This window comes from Oncorhynchus kisutch, linkage group LG12 (genome assembly GCF_002021735.2).
Source record: "Oncorhynchus kisutch isolate 150728-3 linkage group LG12, Okis_V2, whole genome shotgun sequence".
In the NCBI taxonomy this organism is placed as follows: Eukaryota; Metazoa; Chordata; class Actinopteri; order Salmoniformes; family Salmonidae; genus Oncorhynchus; species Oncorhynchus kisutch.
Window position 1 is genome coordinate 6,872,252 of NC_034185.2, and position 27,500 is coordinate 6,899,751.

The 27,500-nt window shown below is 45.0% G+C and overlaps 1 protein-coding gene across 1 annotated transcript in view; it reads left to right on the forward strand.

The window, feature by feature from the left end:
- The window catches only part of emilin1a (elastin microfibril interfacer 1a), a gene marked incomplete in the record, with an annotated part of 45,058 nt that extends 29,157 nt beyond the window's left edge, over nucleotides 1-15,901 (forward strand). Inside the window, 7 exon segments of the mRNA XM_031836795.1 lie at nucleotides 117-222; nucleotides 4,938-5,153; nucleotides 5,733-5,931; nucleotides 7,859-7,984; nucleotides 8,358-8,375; nucleotides 10,754-10,888; nucleotides 11,570-15,901. Coding sequence (XP_031692655.1) covers nucleotides 117-222; nucleotides 4,938-5,153; nucleotides 5,733-5,931; nucleotides 7,859-7,984; nucleotides 8,358-8,375; nucleotides 10,754-10,888; nucleotides 11,570-11,889 — 1,120 coding nt within the window.
- Between the last annotated feature and the right edge of the window lie 11,599 nt (nucleotides 15,902-27,500).

Below are 27,500 nucleotides of genomic sequence, written 5' to 3' on the forward strand. Positions count from 1 at the left end.
CACTATAAATGAACTAGGGTCCCATTTGGGACGCACATCCTCTGATAAAACAGACAAGATGATCTGATTTGATATTAGATGTTAAATCATTAGTATAACCCACCACTGTTGTACAGGTTTACTACCCTGAATGACTCTGTGAACGGGCTAGGTCATACAGTCCAGAGGCATGGCAACACCATCACAGACCTGGGCTCTACCAAGGATAACATCATGTCTGAGGTTAGATATACTTTTATTGTCTGTTTTTAACAGAAAGTGTACTGCGTTTTCATTGTTTGCAGACAGACAATTCCCACTGGGCAGAAACTGTTTGAATCAATGTTGTTTCAACACGTTTTAACATTGTTTCAATGTAATATGTCAAAGTATTGTGATGTGGAATCTACGTAATCAACTGTTGTATAGAGGCTGAAATTTCAACCACGGGATTAGGTCATCATGGTAACCAATTTTCAACTATAGGCTGGGCAGCACCTCCTACTGGAGAGTTGATGTATCTACAGCACCTCCTACTGGAGAGTTGATCTGTCTACAGCACCTCCTACTGGAGAGTTGATCTATCTACAGCACCTCCTACTGGAGAGTTGATGTATCTACAGCCTCTCTTACTGGAGAGTTGATCTATCTACAGCACCTCCTACTGGAGAGTTGATCTATCTACAGCACCTCCTACTGGAGAGTTGATCTATCTACAGCACCTCCTACTGGAGAGTTGATGTATCTACAGCACCTCCTACTGGAGAGTTGATGTATCTACAGCACCTCCTACTGGAGAGTTGATCTGTCTACAGCACCTCATTACTGGAGAGTTGATCTATCTACAGCACCCCATTACTGGAGAGTTGATCTATCTACAGCACCTCCTACTGGAGAGTTGATCTATCTACAGCACCCCATTACTGGAGAGTTGATCTACAGCTACAGCACCCCATTACTGGAGAGTTGATCTATCTACAGCACCCCATTACTGGAGAGTTGATCTATCTACAGCACCTCCTACTGGAGAGTTGATCTGTCAACAGCACCTCCTACTGGAGAGTTGATCTATCTACAGCACCTCCTACTGGAGAGTTGATCTATCTACAGCACAGCACCTCTTACTGGAGAGTTGATCTGTCTATAGCACCTCCTACTGGAGAACTGATGTATCTACAGCACAGCACCTCCTACTGGAGAGTTGATGTATCTACAGCACAGCACCTCCTACTGGAGAGTTGATGTATCTACAGCACAGCACCTCCTACTGGAGAGTTGATGTATCTACAGCACAGCACCTCCTACTGGAGAGTTGATGTATCTACAGCACAGCACCTCCTACTGGAGAGTTGATCTATCTACAGCACCTCCTACTGGAGAGTTGATGTATCTACAGCACAGCACCTCCTACTGGAGAGTTGATCTATCTACAGCATCTCCTACTGGAGAGTTGATGTATCTACAGCACCTCCTACTGGAGAGTTGATCTGTCTACAGCACCTCCTACTGGAGAGTTGATCTGTCTACAGCACCTCCTACTGGAGAGTTGATGTATCTACAGCACAGCACCTCCTACTGGAGAGTTGCTCTATCTACAGCACCTCCTACTGGAGAGTTGATGTATCTACAGCACCTCCTACTGGAGAGTTGATCTATCAACAGCTGGTCTTTGGTCTCCCTTCCAGTGTTTTAACCAAGCCCAGCCATTCTTAGGATTGATATTTGTCACTGACTGCTACCAATGTGCTATCGTGCGAATGATTATTGCGAGATCTCTTAATAGCTAAATAGTTTTACAGTTGCTGTCGACGTCATTCCAAAGGGTAGGTTTAACAAAGCAAATGAAATGTACCATACTCTATAATTTAAAAAAAATAGCAAAGTCATCAACAGGAATTGTTCTAATTCAACCTAGGGTTCAACTACAAATAGACAGTCGATCCCACAAAATGTCTGTAAAAAAAAAAAAACGCTCTTTTTTTGTGTGATGTTGGTGGTACTGTATTGTACTGTAAATACTGTGTATTTACAAAGTGTTCCCATTCATTTGTCTGAAGGTAGAAGTCTGCAAACCCAGAGAGCAAATCAAGTGCAGCTATAGGCGTACCGCTGGCCAATCAGATGGATCTATATCACTGCGTCAAAAGAAGCCTTGAACGCACAGCAAAATCGATACTTTGATTTAAAAACCTTTTAAAGCCATGACTAGAGAGAGACTCAACTAGAGAGAGACTCAACTAGAGAGAGAGACTCAACTAGAGAGAGACTCAACTAGAGAGAGACTCAACTAGAGAGAGAGACTCAACTAGAGAGAGACTCAACTAGAGAGAGACTCAACTAGAGAGAGAGACTCAACTAGAGAGCGAGACTCAACTAGAGAGAGACTCAATTAGAGAGAGACTCAACTAGAGAGAGAGACTCAACTAGAGAGAGACTCAACTAGAGAGAGACTCAACTAGAGAGAGAGACTCAACTAGAGAGAGAGACTCAACTAGAGAGAGACTCAACTAGAGAGAGAGACTCAACTAGAGAGAGACTCAACTAGAGAGAGACACAACTAGAGAGAGAGACTCAACTAGAGAGAGAGACTCAACTAGAGAGAGACTCAACTAGAGAGAGACTCAACTAGAGAGAGAGACTCAACTAGAGAGCGAGACTCAACTAGAGAGAGACTCAATTAGAGAGAGACTCAACTAGAGAGAGAGACTCAACTAGAGAGAGACTCAACTAGAGAGAGACTCAACTAGAGAGAGAGACTCAACTAGAGAGAGACTCAACTAGAGAGAGAGACTCCACTAGAGAGAGAGACTCAACTAGAGAGACTCAACTAGAGAGAGACTCAACTAGAGAGAGAGACTCAACTAGAGAGAGACTCAACTAGAGAGAGACTCAACTAGAGAGAGAGACTCAACTAGAGAGAGACTCAACTAGAGAGAGACTCAACTAGAGAGAGAGACTCAACTAGAGAGAGAGACTCAACTAGAGAGAGACTCAACTAGAGAGAGACTCAACTAGAGAGAGACTCAACTAGAGAGAGAGACTCAACTAGAGAGAGACTCAACTAGAGAGAGACTCAGGGTAAAATGTAGCTGGTTGTAGCATGTTGAAGAAAGAGTGCAAAGGGTTGCAGGTCTGTGGAGATCTTCACAATTGCTGTTATAATCTGAGCAGAATCTCAAACAGCATTGATCACTTGCGCCATGGACTTTTAATGTAATCTCAGCCAGGGGCGTCATTCACCCCAAAACATCTGAGGGTGCACAAAGTACGTGAGAATGGCTGGGGGGTGGTCTGGGAGGAGTGCTTGGCCCCCTGTCCGGAAGTTGAATAAAAAAAATTATAATAATTCAAACACCTTAAAATAGCGCTTTCCTGCAGTCTAGAGCCATAATCATTATGCTTATTTCTAGGTAAAATATATGTATATTTTTCTACGTAGCTCAGCATACCTCTTGGGCTGTCTGGATCCTCCTGACTGGTGGTTATTTTGCATTGGAGTAGGAGTCTATTGCATTGACATGCACGACTCAGGCCAGTAGGTGCGCCATAACCAATCAGAGCTGCAGTAGGCCTATATGCAAATAGCCATGGCCATATATGGATCTGTGTCGTTCACTTTGAACTGGACTGTGTTTACAGCATGAGCGATAGTGAGTAAATGCGCTTGTTTTGTCATCAAAGCGAGAGCTGCATGTAGCCACCTGTGCACATTTTGTTTATAGGTAATTTCTAGTTAATAATGTGGGATTGGTTGCTTCCTACAAGCGCACAAACCGTGTACATTTCTAGCCATCTTTGAAAAGCAAGTCAGGTAAAGAGCATTTTAATGTCCTAATGTCCACAGCACAAGGTGCACGTGTGTAATGATCATGCTGTTTAATCAGTTTCTTGATATGCCACACCTGTCAGGTGGATGGATTATCTTGGCAAAGGAGAAATGCTCACTAACAGGGATGTAAACACATTTGTGCACAAAATTGGAGAGAAATCAGCTTTTTTGTGGGTTTGGAACATTTCTGGGATCTTTTATTCCAACTCATAAAACATGGAACAAAACATTTACATGATTATTATCTCCGCCCATTCAGACTACCACCAGCTATTGCACTCATACACAGCTGTGAATATAGCAGAAATATTTCTGACACACGCAGGGACCTACAGTACTACTGTCAGCGCTTAGATTTCCCAACGTGTTAGGTTTGTTAAATTATTAGATCCCTTAGACTGACCACTACGTTAGATTTGTTAAAATAGAGCCCTTAGACTGACCACTATGTTAGGTTTGTTAAAATAGAGCCCTTAGACTGACCACTACGTTAGGTTTGTTAAAATAGAGCCCTTAGACTGACCACTACGTTAGGTTTGTTAAAATAGAGCCCTTAGACTGACCACTACGTTAGGTTTGTTAAAATAGAGCCCTTAGACTGACCACTACGTTAGGTTTGTTAAAATAGAGCCCTTAGACTGACCACTACGTTAGGTTTGTTAAAATAGAGCCCTTAGACTGACCACTACGTTAGGTTTGTTAAAATAGAGCCCTCTGCAGAGAAGAATGGGAGAAACTCCCCAAATACAGGCTTGCCAAGCTTGTAGCGTCATACCCAAGAAGACTTGAGGCTGTAATCGCTGCCAAAGGTGCTTCAACAAAGTGCTGATTAAAGGGTCTGAATACTTATTTAAATATCATATTCACATGTTGTTGTTTTTTGCAAAAAATCGAAAAACTGTTCTTGCTTTGTCATGATGTGGTATTGTGTGTAGACAAATTCATCCCTTTTAGAATAAGGCTGCAACGTAACAAAATGTGGGGGGAAAAAGTCAAGGGGTCTGAATACTTTCCAAATGCACTGTACATGGTTCCTGTATACTGCAAATCCATTTTATATTGCACAGTTATATTTCACAGTTCTGTATTGTATTGTAATGAGTCACTTGTCAACCTCTCCTTCCCCAAGTTGGACCATGTGCAGACAGAGCTGGACGAGCACGTCAAGGACACCAGGGGGCGCTTCACTGACCTGGGTCGTGAGATAAAGACCATCACCAGTCAATACGTGACGGAGATTGGGGAGTGTTGGCGGTCCGGGGACGGGCTGGACAAGAGGCTTTCCAAGATGGAGGATGTCTGTGGCCGGCTGGATGGTGTCTCCAACAGCCTGGCCAAGATCAAGGTACTGAATCTTTAAAAAAAATGTGACCCCTTTTCCACAATTTCGTGGTATCCAATTGTTAGTAGTTACTATCTTGTCTCATTGCTACAACTCCCGTACGGGCTCGGGAGAGACGAAGGTTGAAAGTCATGCGTCCTCCGATACATAACCCAACCAAGCCGGACTGCTTCTTAACACAGCGCGCATCCAACCCGGAAGCCAGCCGCACCAATGTGTCGGAGGAAACACCGTGCAACCTTGGTTAGCGTGCACTGCACCCGGCCCGCCACAGGAGTCGCTGGTGCGCGATGAGACAAGGATTTCCCTACCGGCCAAACACTCCCTAACCCGGATGACGCTAGGCCACGGACCTCCCGGTCGCGGCCGGTTACGACAGAGCCTGGGCGTGAACCCAGAGTCTCTGGAGGCACAGCTAGCGCTGTAGTACAGCACCCTTAACCACAGCACCACTGGAGGCCTGAATCTCCTTTTAAGGAACCTTTTTTTATCTGTTTTTTATTTTTTTACGTTTGTGTTTTGTTCTTGAAATTCTTGAAAGGCTGATGTTGAGTATAATAATTTATTATTATTATTATCAAGGAGGGGCTGAACAGACACGTGTCAGGGCTGTGGAACTGTGTCAACACGCTCAACTCTACGGTCATCTTCCACGACGAGTCCATCGACAACATCCAGCACGTCCAGCTTCCAGATGTTCACTCTGACATCAACAGGCTCAACACCTCTGTCCTCAACGTCCTCGAGGAGTTCCACAGCTTTAAACAACAGGACTTTGTTGGTGAGTGTACTAAAGGGAGGTGAAGTGCAATGTGCCGAATTGTTGGGCAAAATGACCTTTTAGTAACTAGCCAAGTCATTGAGTTGATGACAATTTTCTCCTCAGGGAGGGACAATAAAGTGCATCCTATAAACTATTTCAGTTGATTTGGACTTTAAGAGTGAAGTTAAGTGCACGTCTAAGATACACTACATGATTAAAAGTATCGCCAAACATCTCATTCCAAAATCATGAGCATGAACAGCCTCCAGTCTTTTGGGAAGGCTTTCCACTAGATGGTAGAACATTGCTGCTATCACAGTCTCTACTCTTCTGGAAAGGCTTTCCACTAGATGTTGGAACGTTGCTGCTATAACAGCCTCCAGTCTTCTGGGAAGGCTTTCCACTAGATGTTGGAACATTGCTGCTATAACAGCCTGCACTCTTCTGGGAAGGCTTTCCACTAGATGTTGGAACATTGCTGCTATAACAGCCTGCACTCTTCTGGGAAGGCTTTCCAGTAGATGTTGGAACATTGCTGCTATAACAGCCTGCACTCTTCTGGGAAGGCTTTCCAGTAGATGTTGGAACATTGCTGCGGGGACTTGCTTCCATTCAGCCACAAGAGCATTAGTGAGGTCGGGCACTGATGTTGGGCGATTAGGTCTGGCTCGCAGTCGGCGTTCCAATTCATCCCAAGGTTTTCGATGGGTTTGAGGTCAGAGCTCTGTGCAGACCAGTCACATTCTTCCATGCTTATCTCGACAAACCATTTCTGTATGGACCTCGCTTTGTGCATGGGGGCATTGTCAAACTGAAACAAGGAAAGAGCCTTCACCAAACTGTTTCCATAAAGTTAGAAGCACAGAATCGTCTAGAATGTCATTGTATGCTGTAGTGTTAAGATTTCCCTTCACTGGGACTAAGGGGCCTAGCCCCAAACATGAAAAACAGCCCAAGACCATCATTCCTCCTCCACCAAACTTTACAGTTGGCACTATGCATTCTGGCAGGTAGCGTTCTCCTGGCATCTGCCAAACCCAGATTCATCCGTCGGACTGCCAGATGGTAAAGCATCACTCCAGAGAATGCGTTTTCAATGCCCCAGAGTCCAATGGCGGCGAGCTTCACACCACTCCAGCCGACGTTTGGCATTGTCTATGGTGATCTTAGGCTCGTGTACAGCTGCTCGGCCATGGAAACCCATTTCATGAAGCTCCTGTTTATAGAGGCAGTTTGGAACTCGGTAATCAGTGTTGCAACAAAGGACAGACGATTTTTAGGTTGTGTCCACATGCTTTCTTTGTATATATAGTGTACGTATGAGAATGCCCAAGCCCCATTTCAAGAATGCAGAAGTTAGAGATATCATTAGGGAGGTTGATGGTCGAGGTCAGGACGAACGGGACGGACCAGAAATAAACCCATTATGTGTCTGGTAGTTTTTAACTGTCCTCCTCAACTTTCTGCTCTGGTGTGGATCTTGCTGACTAGACTACTTGGAGCAGAGAGTATCTTGTCCTTGGACCCTGGACTATGGTGTGTCTGTGGTTGTCTGTGGTGCTCCGTGGTGGTCTGTGGTGTGTCTGTGGTGGTCTGTGGTATGTCGGTGGTGGTCTGTGGTGCTCCGTGGTGGTCTGTGGTATGTCGGTGGTGGTCTGTGGTGGGTCGGTGGCGTTTCTTGCTCAATAGTTTTCTAGGCATGTGGTTTATCTCACTAAAGTAGACTCATAACTTAGTAACGAGTGCTTCTATCTTCTAGCAGTTCTGTTTTCTGGAAGGATTTCTTGATGGTTGTATTGAATATCAAGGCATTACCTGTACAGTGCTGTTTACAAATACTTATTTTGTATTAAAATATCAACAACAAAAATAGAAAAAAGGTACATTTTCGAAGAGAAAATGTGTGTGCTTGCGTCAGCTGTCCACCCTTTCTTCCATGTGTAAGGTTCCCCTGGTCTGCCCGGTCCGAGAGGAGAGAGGGGCTACTCTGGACTCCCCGGGCCAAAGGGACCCCAAGGAAGAGAAGGGCCCCAAGGCAAACCTGGCAAAGAGGGGCCCCTGGGACCTCCAGGTAAAACAAAAACACACATTGGATCATCACAAAGTGATACAGAATCTCTGGGGAAGGCTGCGAGGTCTCAGTAAACACTTGTGATACTGACAAGTACAGAGTGCAGGGTTTTATTTTCAAATCAAGGTATGATAACCATGACATTACTATTAATTTAATTCTGAAATGAACTAAAGTGATCTCTATTCAGTCTGTATCGTAGCATATTGAGCCGGAATGTACAGCCTTTACCATGAATGCAGTCTTCACTAAAGCAGGAGGGCCGCTAAATTTCATTCACACAGTAGAGCTGAACCTTCTGCCATGCGGATTGAATAGAGCCCTAAATCAGTGTTGTGTTATTGAATATTTTTCTTTTCATCTTTCATCCCAGGTCTGAGAGGTGAAGAAGGTATGTTATAATGTATCTATTCATCAATAATGTTAACATTGATCTGAGTGAATACTCTCTCATCTGCCCTCTGTTGAATCCCACACCAATCCTGAATTACACCATTTATGTTCGTTAGCATTTCATGTTCATACTCTGTAATGTACTGTATGTACTATACTGTATGTACTGTACTGTATTTACTATACTGTGTGTACTATACTGTACTGTATGTACTATACTATACTGTACTGTACTGTATGTACTATACTATACTGTATGTACTATACTGTACTGTATGTACTATACTGTATGTACTATACTGTACTGTATGCACTATACTATACTGTATGTACTATACTATACTGTATGTACTATACTGTACTGTATGTACTATACTGTATGTACTATACTGTATGTACTATACTGTACTGTATGTACTATACTATACTGTACTGTACTGTATGTACTATACTGTATGTACTGTACTATACTGTACTGTATGTACTATACTATACTGTACTGTACTGTATGTACTATACTGTATGTACTATACTATACTGTATGTACTATACTGTACTGTATGTACTATACTATACTGTACTGTACTGTATGTACTATACTATACTGTATGTACTATACTGTACTGTATGTACTATACTGTACTGTATGCACTATACTATACTGTATGTACTATACTATACTGTATGTACTATACTGTACTGTATGTACTATACTGTATGTACTATACTGTACTGTATGTACTATACTGTATGTACTATACTGTACTGTATGCACTATACTATACTGTATGTACTATACTATACTGTATGTACTATACTATACTGTATGTACTATACTGTACTGTATGTACTATACTATACTGTATGTACTGTACCGTACTGTATGTACTATACTATACTGTATGTCCTATACTGTATGTACTATACTGTATGTACTGTACTATACTGTATGCACTATACTGTATGTACTATACTGTACTGTATGTACTATACTATACTGTATGTACTGTACTGTACTGTATGTACTATACTATACTGTATGTACTATACTGTACTGTATGTACTATACTGTATGTACTATACTGTACTGTATGCACTATACTATACTGTATGTACTATACTATACTGTATGTACTATACTGTACTGTATGTACTATACTATACTGTATGTACTATACTGTACTGTATGTACTATACTGTATGTACTATACTGTACTGTATGTACTATACTATACTGTATCTACTATACTATACTGTACTGTATGTACTGTATGTACTGTGCTGTATGTACTCTACTGTAGTGTATGTACTGTGCTGTACTGAATGTACTGTACTGTATGTACGTTATGTACTGTACTGTATGTACTGTATGTACTGTACTGTACTGTGCTGTATGTTCTGTACTGTACTGTATGTACTGTACTGTACTGTATGTACTGCATGTACTGTGCTGTATGTACTGTACTGTGCTGTAAGTAAACACACCTCTCTCCCCTGATACCAGTAAACACACCTCTCTCCTCTGATACCAGTAAACACACCTCTCTCCCCTGATACCAGTAAACACACCTCTCTCCCCCAATACCAGGTCCAGCAGGATAAACACACCTCTCTCCCCTGATACCAGTAAACACACATCTCTCCCCCTGATACCAGTAAACACACCTCTCTCCCCCTGATACCAGTAAACACATCTCTCTCCCCCGATACCAGTAAACACACCTCTCTCCTCTGATACCAGTAAACACACCTCTCTCCCCCTGATACCAGTAAACACACCTCTCTCCCCCGATACCAGTAAACACACCTCTCTCCCCTGATACCAGTAAACACACCTCTCTCCCCCTGATACCAGTAAACACACCTCTCTCCCCTGATACCAGTAAACACACCTCTCTCCCCCTGATACCAGTAAACACATCTCTCTCCCCTGATACCAGTAAACACACCTCTCTCCCCTGATACCAGTAAACACACCTCTCTCCTCTGATACCAGTAAATACACCTCTCTCTCCCTGATACCAGTAAACACAACTCTCTCCCCCTGATACCAGTAAACACACCTCTCTCCCCTGATACCAGTAAACACATCTCTCTCCCCTGATACCAGTAAACACATCTCTCTCCCCTGATACCAGTAAACACACCTCTCTCCCCTGATACCAGTAAACACACCTCTCTCCCCCGATACCAGGTCCAGCAGGATAAACACACCTCTCTCCCCTGATACCAGTAAACACACCTCTCTCCCCCTGATACCAGTAAACACACCTCTCTCCCCCTGATACCAGTAAACACACCTCTCTCCCCTGATACCAGTAAACACACCTCTCTCCCCCTGATACCAGTAAACACACCTCTCTCCCCCGATACCAGGTCCAGCAGGATCAGACTCCCACGTTCCTCGTCTGTCCTTCTCAGCAGCTCTGACCCGCCCTCAGGCCAGGGCTGGAACCATAGTCTTCAACAAGATCTTTGTCAACGAGAAGGATGTCTATAACCCAGGCACAGGTGTGTGTTTGGGCATTAACAGGAGTGGAGTTGTACATGTATTTATCAATTCAATTCAATTCAAGGGCTTTATTGGCATGGGAAACATGTGTTAACATTGCCAAAGCAAGTGAGGTAGATAATATATAAAGTGAATATATAAAGTGAAATAAACAATAAAAATTAACAGTAAACATCACACATACAGAAGTTTCAAAACAATAAAGACATTACAAATGTCATATTATATATATATATACAGTGTTTTAACAATGTACAAATGGTTAAAGGACACAAGATAAAATAAATAAGCAGAAATATGGGTTGTATTTACAATGGTGTGTGTTCTTCACTGGTTACCCTTTTCTCGTGGCAACAGGTCACAAATCTTGCTGCTGTGATGGAACACTGTGGAATTTCACCCAGTAGATATGGGAGTTTATCAAAATTGGATTTGCTTGTATATCTCTGTCAAGGCCTTACCATCTTAGTTCTTAAATCTTAGACTGGAGTCATTTTTCAATTTGAGTAAAGGCTTGTGTACATATTGCATGTTTATTCAAATATATGCTTTGCTTGTTTGACTGCAAAACTCATCACGAGACGCCAACGATCCCTTTTATTTACTACGTTGTTATTACTTGACAACTTCGTTGTTAATACTACAGGTATTATAACCCAGAACCCTCTCTGTCTCCCCAGGTTATTTCACAGCCCCAGTGAGTGGTAGATACTTCTTCAGCGCTACCCTGACAGGCCATAAGAATGTGAAGCTTGAGGCTGTCCTATCTAAGTCTAACTACGGAGTGGCGCGTGGGGACTCTGCAGGCTACCAACCAGAGGGACTGGAGAAACCCATGGCGGAGGCCAGACACACGCCCGGAGCCCTGGCTGTTTTCAACATCATCCTCCCTATGAAGGTGGGAGATACCGTCTGTATCGACCTGGTCACCGGGAAACTAGCCCACTCCTCAGAACCCCTCACCATCTTCAGCGGGATGCTGCTGTATGAGACCGTCTGATTGGGCTAGACTGTCAGTGTGAGGCCTTCTGATTGGCTGATCTGAAGGAGAGGGATGAGTCTAATTGGTGCTTACAGAGACAAACAACATTGTCTTGAGATCAACAATTGAATCAAACTAGCAAGAGATATACCTTCATGAATGATATAGAAGAAAGGAATCAGGAATCCCACTGGGCACAGAAGTCCATTCAAAGTCTATTCCACGTTGGTTCAATGTAATTACATTGAAATGACGTGGAAACATCCGCTGTGTTCCCAGTGGGATTATACATCCATTTCTTTTTCATTCATTTCCTTTTTTGAAAGAGATGCCACTGCAGGGGTTTTTATGTTCTAATATTTTAACAGTTTGTTCAACACTATCAACTTTAATGTTTCACTTATTTTCATAAGCTGGCCTTGAGGTCTCACACATATTCTTTAACGTCAAAGCAAACTATAGTATATTTTTGAAAGGATCACAAAATAATGCAAAGTATTTTTTGTTCCATGTAGACTGATACGCCAACAAATACGACTGGGATGGTTTATGTTCTAGAATCTGTTTATTGCACACATTCTATGTCAAAGTGGTTCCGAACTATTTTGTATACGCAGTCTAAATTACTCACACTATCTATTTCACGGGTGCAAACAGATTGAAGAGAAATGCAACAATAAGCACATTTTCCTCAAGTAACAAAGCAATTTCAGGGTGTGGGGAGCAGACCAGCAACAAACAAAGTTACGCTGGTGTCCATTCTGACTTTTGTTCTAGAACTCAAACAGAAAAAGAACATTTTGAGGAACATTCCATTAATTTGTTCTAGAACTCAAACAGAAAAAGAACATTTTGAGGAAAATTCCATTAATTTGTTCTAGAACTCAAACAGAAAAAGAACATTTTGAGGAACATTCCATTAATATATCCAAGGACTCAAGAGAAAGATTTCTTCTCAGAATCTCTAATGTAGCCATAAGGGTCATATAAACTTGGTGAAGGTCGAGGGTTCAACTGTAAAACCTGTGTCCTCTCTGTTTCTCTGTCAACCATATTCAGAGCCACAGATAACACTGATGAGGAGGGTACACATCCCTCTATCCCTCCATGAATTTAAACCTCAGCCAAGAAACCATGTGCCTGGTCAAAAGTAGTGTACTAAGTAGGGAATAGGGTGCCATTTGGGACGAAGGCCATGTTTCCTGTGTCCTTCCTCACTAGGCTGATTAACATGCCTTTCCTTTCTCAAAGTATTTGAACTCAGTCCGATACAGTACAGTACAGGAAGACCCTCTAGTGGAATGTTCATATGTTGACACTATCGAGGAACATTATCATCAGAAATTACATTTACGGCTCTGTCCCCAATGATATCCTATTCTAACTATAGTACACTACTTTGGACCAAGTGCACACAAAAATAATAAAAATAATAATATATATATTATTATTTATTTTATTATAATTTTTTATTTTTTGTGCACTTGGTCCAAAGTAGTGTACTATAGTTAGAATAGGATACTATAAATAAAATGGGTGCCTTTTCAGATGCACATTGTATTTTATCGTGCCATATGTTGCCAGAATTTCCCAAAGCCTTGAACCAGCCCGTTTGGAAATGCAATTGACTTTGTAATATGTGTTTTTTGTTGTTGTATGCGTTGATGTACAACCTCAATAGTTTGTAAATATTTGTATGTATATTTTTGGGTCATATATTAGTAATTTGTTGTGACTGTATGTTTTAGATTTTTTTTCAATTTTTAATTAGGTTTGTGTTTTTGTTTTGTTTGCCACATGTGACTCCAATACAGATCACTTTTCCACATGTAGTCTTAACTCTCGCTATTAATAATATCAATAATAATAATAAGGAAAGCAAAGATGTGATCTTTGACCTTCACATTAACACAAAAATATATAAAAAATACACTGAACCAAAATATAAAATGTAACACGCAACAAACTCTAAGATTTTACTGAGTTTACAGTTCATATTAGGATATCAATCTATTTAAATTAATTCATTAGGCCTTAATCTATGGATTTCACATGACTGGGAATACAGATATGCATCTGTTGGTCACTGATACCTTAAAGAAAAGGTAGGGGTGTGGATCAGAAGACCAGTCAGTATCTGGTCTGACCACCATTTTGCCTCATGCAGAGCGACACATCTCCTTCACGTAGAGTTGATCAGGCTGTTGATTGTGGAATGTTGTCCCACTCCTCTTCAATGGCTGTGCGAAGTTGCTGGATATTGGCGGGAACTGGAACACGCTGTCATACTCGTCGATCCAGAGCATCCCAAACATGCTCAATGGGGTGACATGTCTGGTGAGTATGCAGGCCATGGAAGAACTGGGACATTTTCAGCTTCCAGGTATTGTGTACAGATCCTTGAGACATGGGGCTGTGAATTAACATGCTGAAACATGAGGTGGATGAATGGCTCGACAACGGGCCCCAGGATCTCGTCCCGGTATCTCTGTGCATTCAAATTGCCATCAATAAAATGCCATTGTGTTTGTTGTCCATAGTTTATGCCCATAGCATAACCCCACTGCCACCAAGGAGCACTCTGTTCACAACATTGACATCAGCAAACCACTCACCCACACGACGCCAAACCACTCACCCACACAACGCCAAACCACTCACCCACAAGACGCCAAACCACTCACCCACACAACGCCAAACCACTCACCCACACGACGCCAAACCACTCACCCACACGACGCCAAACCACTCACCCACACGACGCCAAACCACTTACCCACACGACGCGATACCACTCACCCACACAACGCGATACCACTCACCCACACAACGCCAAACCACTCACCCACACGACGCCAAACCACTCACCCACACGACGCCAAACCACTCACCCACACGACGCCAAACCACTCACCCACACAACGCCATACCACTCACCCACACAACGCGATACCATTCACCCACACGACGTCAAACCACTCACCCACACAACGCCATACCACTCACCCACACAACGCCATACCACTCACCCACATGATGCCATACCACTCACCCACACAACGCGATACCACTCACCCACACAACGCCATACCACTCACCCACACGACGCCATACACAGTCTGCCATCTGTCCAGTACAATTTAAACGTGTATTCATCCTTGAAGAGCCAGCATTCCAGTGGCCACCAAAGGTCAGCATTTACCCACTGAAGTCAGTTACGACACCGAACTCCAGTCAGGTCAAGACCCCGGTGAGGACGACGAGCATGAAGATGAGCTTCCCTGAGATGGTGTCTGACAGTTTGTGCAGAAATTCTTTGGTTGTGCTGTTTCATCAGCTGTCCGGGTAGCTGGTCTCAGACCATCCCGCAGGTGAAGAAGCTGGATGTGGAGGTCCTGGGCTGGTGTGGTTACACCTGGTCTGCGATTCTGAGGCCGGTTGGACGTACTGCCAAATTCTATAAAACAACAGAGGCGGCATATGGTAGAGAAATTAACATTCAATTATCTGGCAACAGCTCTGGTGGACAATGCTGCATTCTGCATGCCAATTGTACTCTCCCTCAAAACTTGAGTCTGTGTCATTGTGTTGTGTGACAAAACTGCACATTTTAGAGTGGCCTTTTTATTGTCCCCAGCACAAGGTGCACCTGTGTAATAATCATGCCGTTTAATCAGCTTCTTGACATGCCACACCTGCCAGGTGAATGGATTATCTTGGAAAATGGAGAAATGCTCACTAACAGGGATGTAAACAAATTTGTGCACAACATTTGAGAGAAATCAACTTCTGTGTGCGTATGGAATATTTCTGGGATCTTTTATTTCAGCTCATGAAACACTTTCCTTATTTTCTGGACGTCTGGTGTATTCGAGTTCAGGAGGATGGAATCTGTCTTCATAATGGGATGTTTTTTGGGATGCATCCTTCACGAAGCAACCTAATCTGTGGTTTACAAAGTATTCAGAGAATGTCCAGCCTCTGTATATTTTCTCATTCATCACTATAAAGGGCTTGTCAAAAACTCTCATTGGCGGTCAACTGTTTCTGTTTCATTCCAGGCCACAATGACTCATATCAGTGATCCAGTGTCAACAAGGAAAATTGAGACCAATCAGGACAAGGGTGTAGCAGGACAAGGGTGTAGCAGGACAGGATGTAGCAGGACAAGGGTGTAGCAGGACAAGGGTGTAGCAGGACAGGGTGTAGCAGGACAGGATGTAGCAGGACAGGGTGTAGCAGGACAGGATGTAGCAGGACAAGGGTGTAGCAGGACAGGATGTAGCAGGAAAAGGGTGTAGCAGGACAGGATGTAGCAGGACCGGGTGTAGCAGGACAGGGTGTAGCAGGACAGAATGTAGCAGGACAAGGGTGTAGCAGGACAGGATGTAGCAGGACAGGATGTAGCAGGACCGGGTGTAGCAGGACAGGGTGTAGCAGGACAGAATGTAGCAGGACAGGGTGTAGCAGGACCGGGTGTAGCAGGACAGGGTGTAGCAGGACAGGGTGTAGCAGGACAGAATGTAGCAGGACAGGATGTAGCAGGACAGGGTGTAGCAGGACAGGATGTAGCAGGACAGGGTGTGGCAGGACAGGATGTAGCAGGACCGGGTATAGCAGGACAGGGTGTAGCAGGACAGAATGTAGCAGGACAGGGTGTAGCAGGACCGGGTGTAGCAGGACAGGGTGTAGCAGGACAGGGTGTAGCAGGACAGAATGTAGCAGGACAGGATGTAGCAGGACAGGGTGTAGCAGGACAGGATGTAGCAGGACAGGGTGTAGCAGGACAGGATGTAGCAGGACAGCAGTGGTGGAAAAAGTACTCATCTTTACTTTTACTCAATGAAAATTAACTTAAAAGAAAATAACTCAAGTGAAAGTCATCCTGTAAAATTTTAGTTGAGTAAAATTCTAAAAGTATGTGGTTTTAAATGTACTTAAGTATCAAAAGTAAAAGGGCGATGCACAATTGGCCGGGCATCGTCCGGGTTTGGCCGTCATTGTAAATAAGAATTTGTTCTTAACTGACTTGCCTAGTTAAATCAAGGTGAAATCAAATAAAAAAGTATTAAAATCCTTATATTAAGCAAAATAGACGACACGATTTTCTTGTATTTTTTATTCACGGATAGCCAGGGGCATAGTTCAACACTCTTGACATAATATACAAAGAAGCATTTGTGTTTAGTGAGTCTGCCAGATCAGAGGCAGTAGGGATGACCAGGGATGGGTTGGGCTAGGTTTCTGTACAGCACTTTGAGATATCAGCTGATGTACGAAGGGCTATATATAAAAATAAATTCGATTTTTTGATTTTGATGTTCTCTTGATAAGTGTGTGAATTAGACATTTTCCTGTCCTGCTAAGCATTCAAAATGTAATGAGTACTTTTGGGTGTCAGGGAAAATGTAAGGAGTAAAAAGTACTTTATTTTCTTTAGGAATGTAGTGAAGTAAAAGTTGTCAAAAATATAAATATAAACTTATAAGTAAAAATACTTGAAAGTACTACCTAAGTATTTCCACCACTGCAGGACAGGATGTCACTGTACTTATGGTGTATGGGGACCTCTACTGGCCAACATTATATGACAGTTTTATTCTTGGTTGTTCCTGGGCTAAAGTCAAACTGCAATAGGAGAGCAAGTATGTACATCTGGTACGTACAGAGATGGTGCCCTGTCAGTACAGAGATGGTGCCCTGTCGGTACAGAGATGGTGCCCTGTCGGTACAGAGATGGTGCCCTGTCGGTAGAGATGGTGCCCTGTTGGTACAGAGATGGTGCCCTGTCGGTACAGAGATGGTGCCCTGTCGGTAGAGAGATGGTGCCCTGTCGGTAGAGAGATGGTGCCCTGTCGGTACAGAGATGGTGCCCTGTCGGTACAGAGATGGTGCCCTGTCACTACAGAGATGGTGCCCTGTCGCTACAGAGATGGTGCCCTGTCAGTACAGAGATGGTGCCCTGTCAGTACAGAGATGGTGCCCTGTCACTACAGAGATGGTGCCCTGTCGGTAGAGAGATGATGCCCTGTCGGTACAGAGATGGTGCCCTGTCGGTACAGAGATGGTGCCCTGTCAGTACAGAGATGGTGCCCTGTCGGTACAGAGATGGTGCCCTGTCGGTACAGAGATGGTGCCCTGTCGTTACAGAGATGGTGCCCTGTCGCTACAGAGATGGTGCCCTGTCACTACAGAGATGGTGCCCTGTCGGTACAGAGATGGTGCCCTGTCGCTACAGAGATGGTGCCCTGTCGGTACAGAGATGGTGCCCTGTCGGTACAGAGATGGTGCCCTGTCAGTACAGAGATGGTGCCCTGTCGGTACAGAGATGGTGCCCTGTCAGTACAGAGATGGTGCCCTGTCGGTACAGAGATGGTGCCCTGTCAGTACAGAGATGGTGCCCTGTCGGTACAGAGATGGTGCCCTGTCGGTACAGAGATGGTGCCCTGTCGGTACAGAGATGGTGACCTGTCGGTACAGAGATGGTGCCCTGTCGCTACAGAGATGGTGCCCTGTCAGTACAGAGATGGTGCCATGTCGGTACAGAGATGGTGCCCTGTCGGTACAGAGATGGTGCCCTGTCGGTACAGAGATGGTGCCCTGTCGGTACAGAGATGGTGCCCTGTCGGTACAGAGATGGTGCCCTGTCGCTACAGAGATGGTGCCCTGTCGCTACAGAGATGGTGCCCTGTCACTACAGAGATGGTGCCCTGTCGGTACAGAGATGGTGCCCTGTCGCTACAGAGATGGTGCCCTGTCGCTACAGAGATGGTGCCCTGTCGCTACAGAGATGGTGCCCTGTCGGTACAGAGATGGTGCCCTGTCGGTACATTTATGCAAATGTATTAAAAATAAAAACCTGAAATACCTTATTTACATAAGTATTCAGACCCTTTGCCATGAGACTCGAAATTGAGCTCGGGTGCATCCTGTTTCTGTTGGTCATCCTTGAGATGTTTCTACAACTTGAACGGAGTCTGCCTGTGGTAAATTAAATTGATTGGACAGGATTTGGAAAAGCACCCACCTGTCTATATAAGGTCTCACAGTTGACAGTGCGTGTCAGAGCAAAAACCAAGCCATGAGGTTGAAGGAATTGTCCGAAGAGCTCAGAGACAGGATTGTGTCGAGGCACAGATCTGGGGAAGGGTACCAAAACATTTCTGCAGCATTGAAGATCCCCAAGAACACAGTGGCCTCCATCATTTTTAAATGGAAGAAGTTTGGAACCACCCAGACTCTTCCTAAAGCTGGCCGCCCGGTCAAACTGAGCAATCAGGGGAAAAGGGCCTAGGTCAGTTAGGTAACCAAGAGATGGAAGAACCTTCCAGAAGGACAACCATTTCTGCAGCACTCCACCAATTAGGCCTTTACGGTAGAGTGGCTAGACGAAGCCACTCCTCAGTAAAAGGCAAATGACAGCCTGCTTGGAGTTTGCCAAAAGGAACCTAAAGACTCTGAGACCATGAAAAACAAGATTCTTTGGTCTGATGAAACCAAGATTGAACTCTTTAGCCTGAATGCCAAGCGTAACATCTGGAGAAAACCTGGCACCATCCCTACGGTGAAGCATGGTGGTGGCAGCATCATGCTGTGGGGATGTTTTTCAGCGGCAGGGACTGGGAGACTAGTCAGGATCGAGGTGAAGATGAACGGACCAAAGTGCAGAGAGATCAATCAAATGTATTTATTAAGCCCTTCTTACATCAGCTGATATCTCAAACCCAGCCTAAAATCCCAAACAGCAAGCAATGCAGATGTAGAAGCAAGGTGGCTAGGAAGAACTCCCTAGAAAGGAATAAACCTAGGATGAAACCTAGAGAGGAACCAGGCTCTGAGGGGTGGCCTGTCCTCTTCTGGCTGTGCCGGGTGGAGATTATAACAGACCATGGCCAAGATGTTCAAATGTTCATAAATGACCAGCAGGGTCAAATAATAATAATATTCACAGTGGTTGTAGAGGGTGCAACAGGTCAGCACCTCAAAGTAAATGTCAGTTGGCTTTTCATAGCCGAACATTGAGATTTAGAGACAGCAGGTGCTGTAGAGACAGTGTCCAAAACAGCAGGTCCGGGACAAGGTAGCAAGTCCAGTGAACAGGTCAGGGTTTCATAGCCGCAGACAGTTGAAACTAGAGCAGCAGCACGACCAGGTGGACTGGGGACAACAAGGAGTCATCAAGCCAGGTAGACCTGAGGCATGGTCCTAGGGCTCAGGTCCTCCGAGAGGGGAGGGAGAGAGAGAGAATTAGAGGGAGCATACTTAAATTCACGCAGGACACCGCATAAGACAGGATAAATACTCCGATACCGATGATACCCCCGGACAGGGCCAAACAGGCAGGATATAACCCCACCCACTTTGCCAAAGCACAGCCCCCACACCACTAGAGGGATATCTCCAACCACCAACTTACCATCCTGAGACAAGGCCGAGTATAGCCCACGAAGATCTCCCCCACGGCACAAACCCGAGGGGGGCGCCAACCCAGACAGGAAGATCATATCAGTGACTCAACCCTCTCAAGTGACACACCCCTCCTAGGGACGGCATGGAAGAGCACCAGTAAGCCAGTGACTCAGCCCCTGTAATAGGGTTAGAGGCAGAGAATCCCAGTGGAGAGAGTGGAACCGGCCAGGCAGAGACAGCAAGGGTGATTCGTTGCTCCAGTGCCTTTCCGGTCCCCTTCACACTCCTGGGCCAGACTACACTCAATCATATGACCCACTGAAGAGATGAGTCTTCAATAAAGACTTAAAGGTTGAGACTGAGTCTGCGTCTCTCACATGGATAGGCAGACCATTCCATAAAAATTGAGCTCTATAGGAGAAAGCCCTGCCTCCAGCTGTTTGCTTAGAAATTCTAGGGACAATTAGGAGGCCTGCGTTTTGTGACCGTAGCGTACGTGTAGGTATGTACGGCAGGACCAAACCAGAGCGATAGGTAGGAGCAAGCCCATGTAATGCTTTGTAGGTTAGCAGTAATACCTTGGAAATCAACCCTGACCTTAACAGGAAGCCAGTGTAGAGAGGCACTGGAGTAATATGATCACATTGTTTGGTTCTAGTCAGGATTCTAGCAGCTGTATTTAGCACTAAGTGAAGGTTATTTATTTATCCGGGAGCGTAGATTATTGCAGTAGTCTAATCAAGAAGAGACAAAAGCATGGATGAACTTTTCTGCATCATTTTTGGACAGAAAGTTTCTGATTTTTGCAATGTTACATCCTTGATGATAACCTGCCCCAGAGCACTCAGGACCTCAGGGCAAAGGTTCACCTTCCAACAGGACAATGACCCTAAGCACACAGCCAAGACAACACAGGAGTGGCTTTGGGACACGTCTCAATGTCCTTGAGTGGCCCAGCCAGAGCCCGGACTTGAACCCTTCAATCTCTGCTGAGACCTGAAAATAGCTGTGCAGCGACGCTCCCCATCCAACCTGACAGAGCTTGAGAGGATCTACAGAAAAGAATGGGAGAAATTCCCCAAATACAGGTGTGCCAAGCTTGTAGCGATACCCAAGAAGGCTTGATGCTGTAATCGCTGCAAAAGGTGTTTCAACAAAGTACTGAGTAAAGGGTCTGAATACTTATTTAAATGTGATATTTTATTTGAGTTATTTTTAATAAATTAGCACAAATGTATTTTAAAAACCTGTTTTTCCTTTGTCATAATGGGATATTGCATGTAGATTAATGATGAGGGGAAAAATATTTAATCAATTTCAGAATAAGGCTGTAACGTAACAAAATGTGGAAAAAGGTCAAGGGGTCTGAAAACTTTCGAAAGGCACTGCATTATATACTGTAAAGGCACTGCATTATATACTGTAAAGGCACTGCATTATATACTGTAAAGGCACTGCATTATATACTGTAAAGACACTGCATTATATACTGTAAAGGCACTGCATTATATACTGTAAAAACACTGCATTATATACTGTAAAGGCACTGCATTATATACTGTAAAGACACTGCATTATATACTGTAAAGACACTGCATTATATACTGTAAAGGCACTGCATAATATACTGTAAAGGCACTGCATTATATACTGTAAAGGCACTGCATTATATACTGTAAAGACACTGCATTATATACTGTAAAGGCACTGCATTATATACTGTAAAGACACTGCATTATATACTGTAAAGGCACTGCATTATATACTGTAAAGGCACTGCATTATATACTGTAAAGGCACTGCATTATATACTGTAAAGGCACTGCATTATATACTGTAAAGACACTGCATTATATACTGTAAAGGCACTGCATTATATACTGTAAAGGCACTGCATTATATACTGTAAAGGCACTGCATTATATACTGTAAAGGCACTGCATTATATACTGTAAAGGCACTGCATTATATACTGTAAAGACACTGCATTATATACTGTAAAGGCACTGCATTATATACTGTCCCATTATGTCCCTACAAGGCCCTGTCCCATTATGTCCCTACATGTCTGTCCCATTATGTCCCTGTCCCTACAAGGCCCTGTCCCTACATGTCCCTACATGTCCCATTATGTCCCTACATGTCCCTACATGTCTCTGTCCCTGGAATGTGGAGTCCCCTGACACCAGATTCCTGAGCTTCTTCAACCAACAATGCCAAGCTCACGAACAAAAGGTGAACCGGTGGTGTCATTGTGTTCACTGATCTCCAGTCCCCCCCACAGCAAGTGAGAGACAGTTGGAGCCGACCCCAGTCTTGGCCTATTAGCATTTTCCACCCCCTCTGGCCAGCCCCCACCCCCTCCCCCTCTGGCCAGCCCCCAGCCCCTCTGGCCAGCCCCCACCCCCCGTGTCCACAATGTAGACTTCACTCAACAAAGGCTGAAGCAGTTAACAGACGACAATATCAGACCGGGAAGAGAACTGAGAGGGAGAATGGCTTTATGCATACTGTTCAACACACACCTGGTAATTATAACAGAGGCCATTCAACACACACCTGGTAATTATAACAGAGGACATTCAACACACACACCTGAGAGTTATAACAGAGGACATTCAACACACACACCTGGTAATTATAACAGAGGCCATTCAACACACACCTGGTAATTATAACAGAGGACATTCAACACACACCTGGTAATTATAACAGAGGACATTCAATACACACCTGGTAATTATAACAGAGGACATTCAACACACACCTGGTAATTATAACAGAGGACATTCAATACACACCTGGTAATTATAACAGAGGACATTCAATACCCACCAGACCATCCAGACCATCCAGACACCGGACCACCCAGTCACCAGACCATCCAGTCACCAGACAATCCAGTCACCAGACCATCCAATCACCAGACCATCCAGACACCAGACCATCCAGTCACCAGACCATCCAGACACCAGACCATCCAGACCATCCAGTCACCAGACCATCTAGCCCATCCAGTAACCAGACCATCCTGTCACCAGACCATCAAGTCACCAAACCATCCAGACCATCCAGACACCAGACCATCCAGACCATCCAGTCACCAGACCATCCAGACCATCCAGTCACCAGACCACCCAGACCATCCAGACACCAGACCATCCAGACACCAGACCATCCAGTCACCAGACCATCCAAACCAGGCACCAGACCATCCAGACACCAAACCATCCAGACCATCCAGACACCGGACCACCCAGTCACCAGACCATCCAGACACCAGACCATCCAGTCAGCAGACCATCCAGTCACCAGACCATCCAGACACCAGACCATCCAGACACCAGACCATCCAGTCACCAGATCATCCAAACCATCCAGACACCAGACAATCCAGACACCAGACCATCCAGTCACCAGACCATCCAGACACCAGACCATCCAGTCACCAGACCATCCACACCATCCAGTCACCAGGCCATCCAGTCACCAGACCATCCAGTCACCAGACCATCCAGTCACCAGACCACCCAGACCATCCAGTCACCAGGCCATCCAGTCACCAGACCATCCAGACACCAGACCATCCAGACACCAGACCATCCAGTAACCAGACCATCCAGTCACCAGACCATCCAGACCATCCAGTCACCAGACCATCCAGACACCAGACCATCCAGTCACCAGACCATCCAGGCCATCCAGTCACCAGACCATCCAGTCAGCAGACCATCCAGTCACCAGACCATCCAGACCATCCAGTCACCAGACTATCCAGGCCATCCAGTCACCAGACCATCCAGACCATCCAGTCACCAGACCATCCAGTCACCAGAACATCCAGTCACCAGAACATCCAGACCAACCAGTCACCAGGCCATCCAGTCACCAGACCATCCAGACCGTCCAGACCATCCAGACACCAGACCATCCAGACCATCCAGTCACCAGGCCATCCAGTCACCAGACCATCCAGGCCATCCAGTCACCAGACCATCCAGACCATCCAGTCACCAGAACATCCAGTCACCAGAACATCCAGACCAACCAGTCATCAGGCCATCCAGTCACCAGACCATCCAGACCGTCCAGACCATCCAGACACCAGACCATCCAGACCATCCAGTCACCAGACCATCCAGACCATCCAGTCACCAGATCATCCAGACCATCCAGTCACCAGACCATCCAGACCATCCAGTCACCAGATCATCCAGACCATCCAGTCACCAGATCATCCAGACCATCCAGTCACCAGACCATCCAGTCACCAGACCACCCAGACCATCCAGTCACCAGGCCATCCAGTCACCAGACCATCCAGTCACCAGACCATCCAGACCATCCAGTCAGCAGACCATCCAGTCACCAGACCATCCAGACCATCCAATCACCAGACCATCCAGTCACCAGACCATCCAGTCACGAGACCATCAAGTCACCAGACCATCCAGACACCAGACCATCCAGTCACCAGACCATCCAGGCCATCCAGTCACCAGACCATCCAGGCCATCCAGGCCATCCAGTCACCAGACCATCCAGACCATCCAGTCACCAGAACATCCAGTCACCAGAACATCCAGACCAACCAGTCACCAGGCCATCCAGACACCAGACCATCCAGTCACCAGACCATCCAGGCCATCCAGTCACCAGACCATCCAGTCACCAGACAATCCAGTCACCAGACAATCCAGACCATCCAGTCACCAGACCATTCAGACACCAGACCATCTAGACACCAAACCATCCAGTCACCAGACCATCCAAACCATCCAGACACCAGACCATCCAGACACCAGACCATCCAGACCATCCAGTCACCAGGCCATCCAGTCACCAGACCATCCAGTCACCAGACCATCCAGACACCAGACCATCCAGTCACCAGACCCTCCAAACCATCCAGACACCAGACCATCCAGACACCAGACCATCCAGTCATCAGACCATCCAGTCATCAGACCATCCAGTCACCAGACCATCCAGACACCAGACCATCCAGTCACCAGACCATCCAGACACCAGACCATCCAGTCACCAGACCATCCAGTCACCAGACCATCCAGTCACCAGACCACCCAGACCATCCAGTCACCAGGCCATCCAGTCACCAGACCATCCAGTCACCAGACCACCCAGACCATCCAGTCACCAGGCCATCCAGACCATCCAGTCACCAGGCCATCCAGTCACCAGACCATCCAGTCACCAGACCATCCAGACACCAAACCATCCAGACCATCCAGTCACCAGACCATCCAGACCATCCAGTCACCAGCTCATCTACCCATGATGGCAGTGGTCAGAGGGGAGAGTCATGCTCAAGTCCCGGAGGGTGGTGTGTAATTCTGTAGAGGTGTGTGTAATTTTGTAGAGGTGTGTGTGTGTAATTCTGTAGAGGTGTGTGTGTGTAATTCTGTAGAGGTGTTTGTGTGTAATTTTGTAGAGGTGTGTGTGTCATTTTGTAGAGGTGTGTGTGTGTGTGTGTGTGTGTGTGTCATTTTGTAGAGGTGTGTGTGTCATTTTGTAGAAGAATGCAAAAACATAAGAAAGAAAATTTGAAAACTCAAAACAAACAACAACATGAAGAGTTATCGATCCAATAACGGAGATGATCCAATATTATTAACACACATCTTAGAATCAACTATTAAAGACCCACTGGATTCTCCAATTACATTGAATGAACTACAGGACAAAATACAAACCCTCCAACCCAAAAAGACATGTGGGGTTGATGTTATCCTAAATTAAATTATAAAATATACAGACCACAAATTCCAATTGGCTATACTTAAACTCTTTAACATCATCCTCAGCTCTGGCATCTTCCCCAATCCACAAAAAGTGGAGACAAATTTGACCCCAATAACTAACGTGGGATTTGCATCAACAGCAACCTTGGGAAAATCCTCTACATTATCATTAACTGCAGACTTGTACATTTCCTCAATGAAAACAATATACAGATCAAATGTCAAAATAGTTTTTTAAAAACAAATTACCATACGACAGACCACGTAATCACCCTGCACACCCTAAATGACAAACAAACGAAAACAAAAGGCTAAGTCTTCTGGTGCTTTGTTGATAAAAAAAAGAAGCAGTACACGGCCTCACCCTACTAGAATCTGAAGTCAAATGTTTACTGTTTGCTGATGATCTGGAGCTTCTGTCCCCAACCAAGGAGGGCCTACAGCAGCACCTAGATCTTCTGCACAGATTCTGTTAGACCTGGGCCCTGCCAGACCTGGGCCCTGCCAGACCTGGGCCCTGCCAGACCTGGGCCCTGCCAGACCTGGGCCCTGCCAGACCTGGGCCCTGCCAGACCTGGGCCCTGCCAGTAAATCTCAGTAAGATAAAACAAAGTATGGTGTTCTCAAAAAGGTCCAGTTGCCAGGACCACGAATTCAAAAAAAACTATTCATACCTCAGCCTAAACATCAGCGCCACAGGTAACTTCCACAAATCTGTGAATGATCTGAGAGACAAGGCAAGAAGGGCCTTCTATGCCATCAAAAGGAACATACAATTCGACATACCAATTAGGATCTGTCTAAAAATACTTTAATCACCATGCTCTGCATGCAGAGCAGAATTTGGCCAATACCTGCTAATGATTAAAATCCAGAAAAGAGCCATTAAATTCCACAACCACCTAAAAGGAAGCGATTCCCAAACCTTCCTTAACAAAGCCATCACCTACAGAGAGATGAACCTGGAGAAGAGTCCCCTAAGCAAGCTGGTCCTGGGGCTCTGTTCACAAACACAAACACACCCCACAGAGCCCCAGGACAGCAACACATTAGACTCAACCAAATCATGAGAAAACAAAAAGATAATTACTTGACACATTGGAAAGAATTAACAAAAAAAACAGAGCAAACTAGAATGCTATTTGGCCCTAAACAGAGAGTACCCAGCGGCAGAATACCTGACCACTGTGACTGACCCTACACAGAGAGTACACAGCGGCAGAATACCTGACCACTGTGACTGACCCTAAACAGAGAGTACACAGCGGCAGAATACCTGACCACTGTGACTGACCCTAAACAGAGAGTACACAGCGGCAGAATACCTGACCACTGTGACTGACCCTACACAGAGAGTACACAGCGGCAGAATACCTGACCACTGTGACTGACCCTAAACAGAGAGTACACAGCGGCAGAATACCTGACCACTGTGACTGACCCTAAACAGAGAGTACA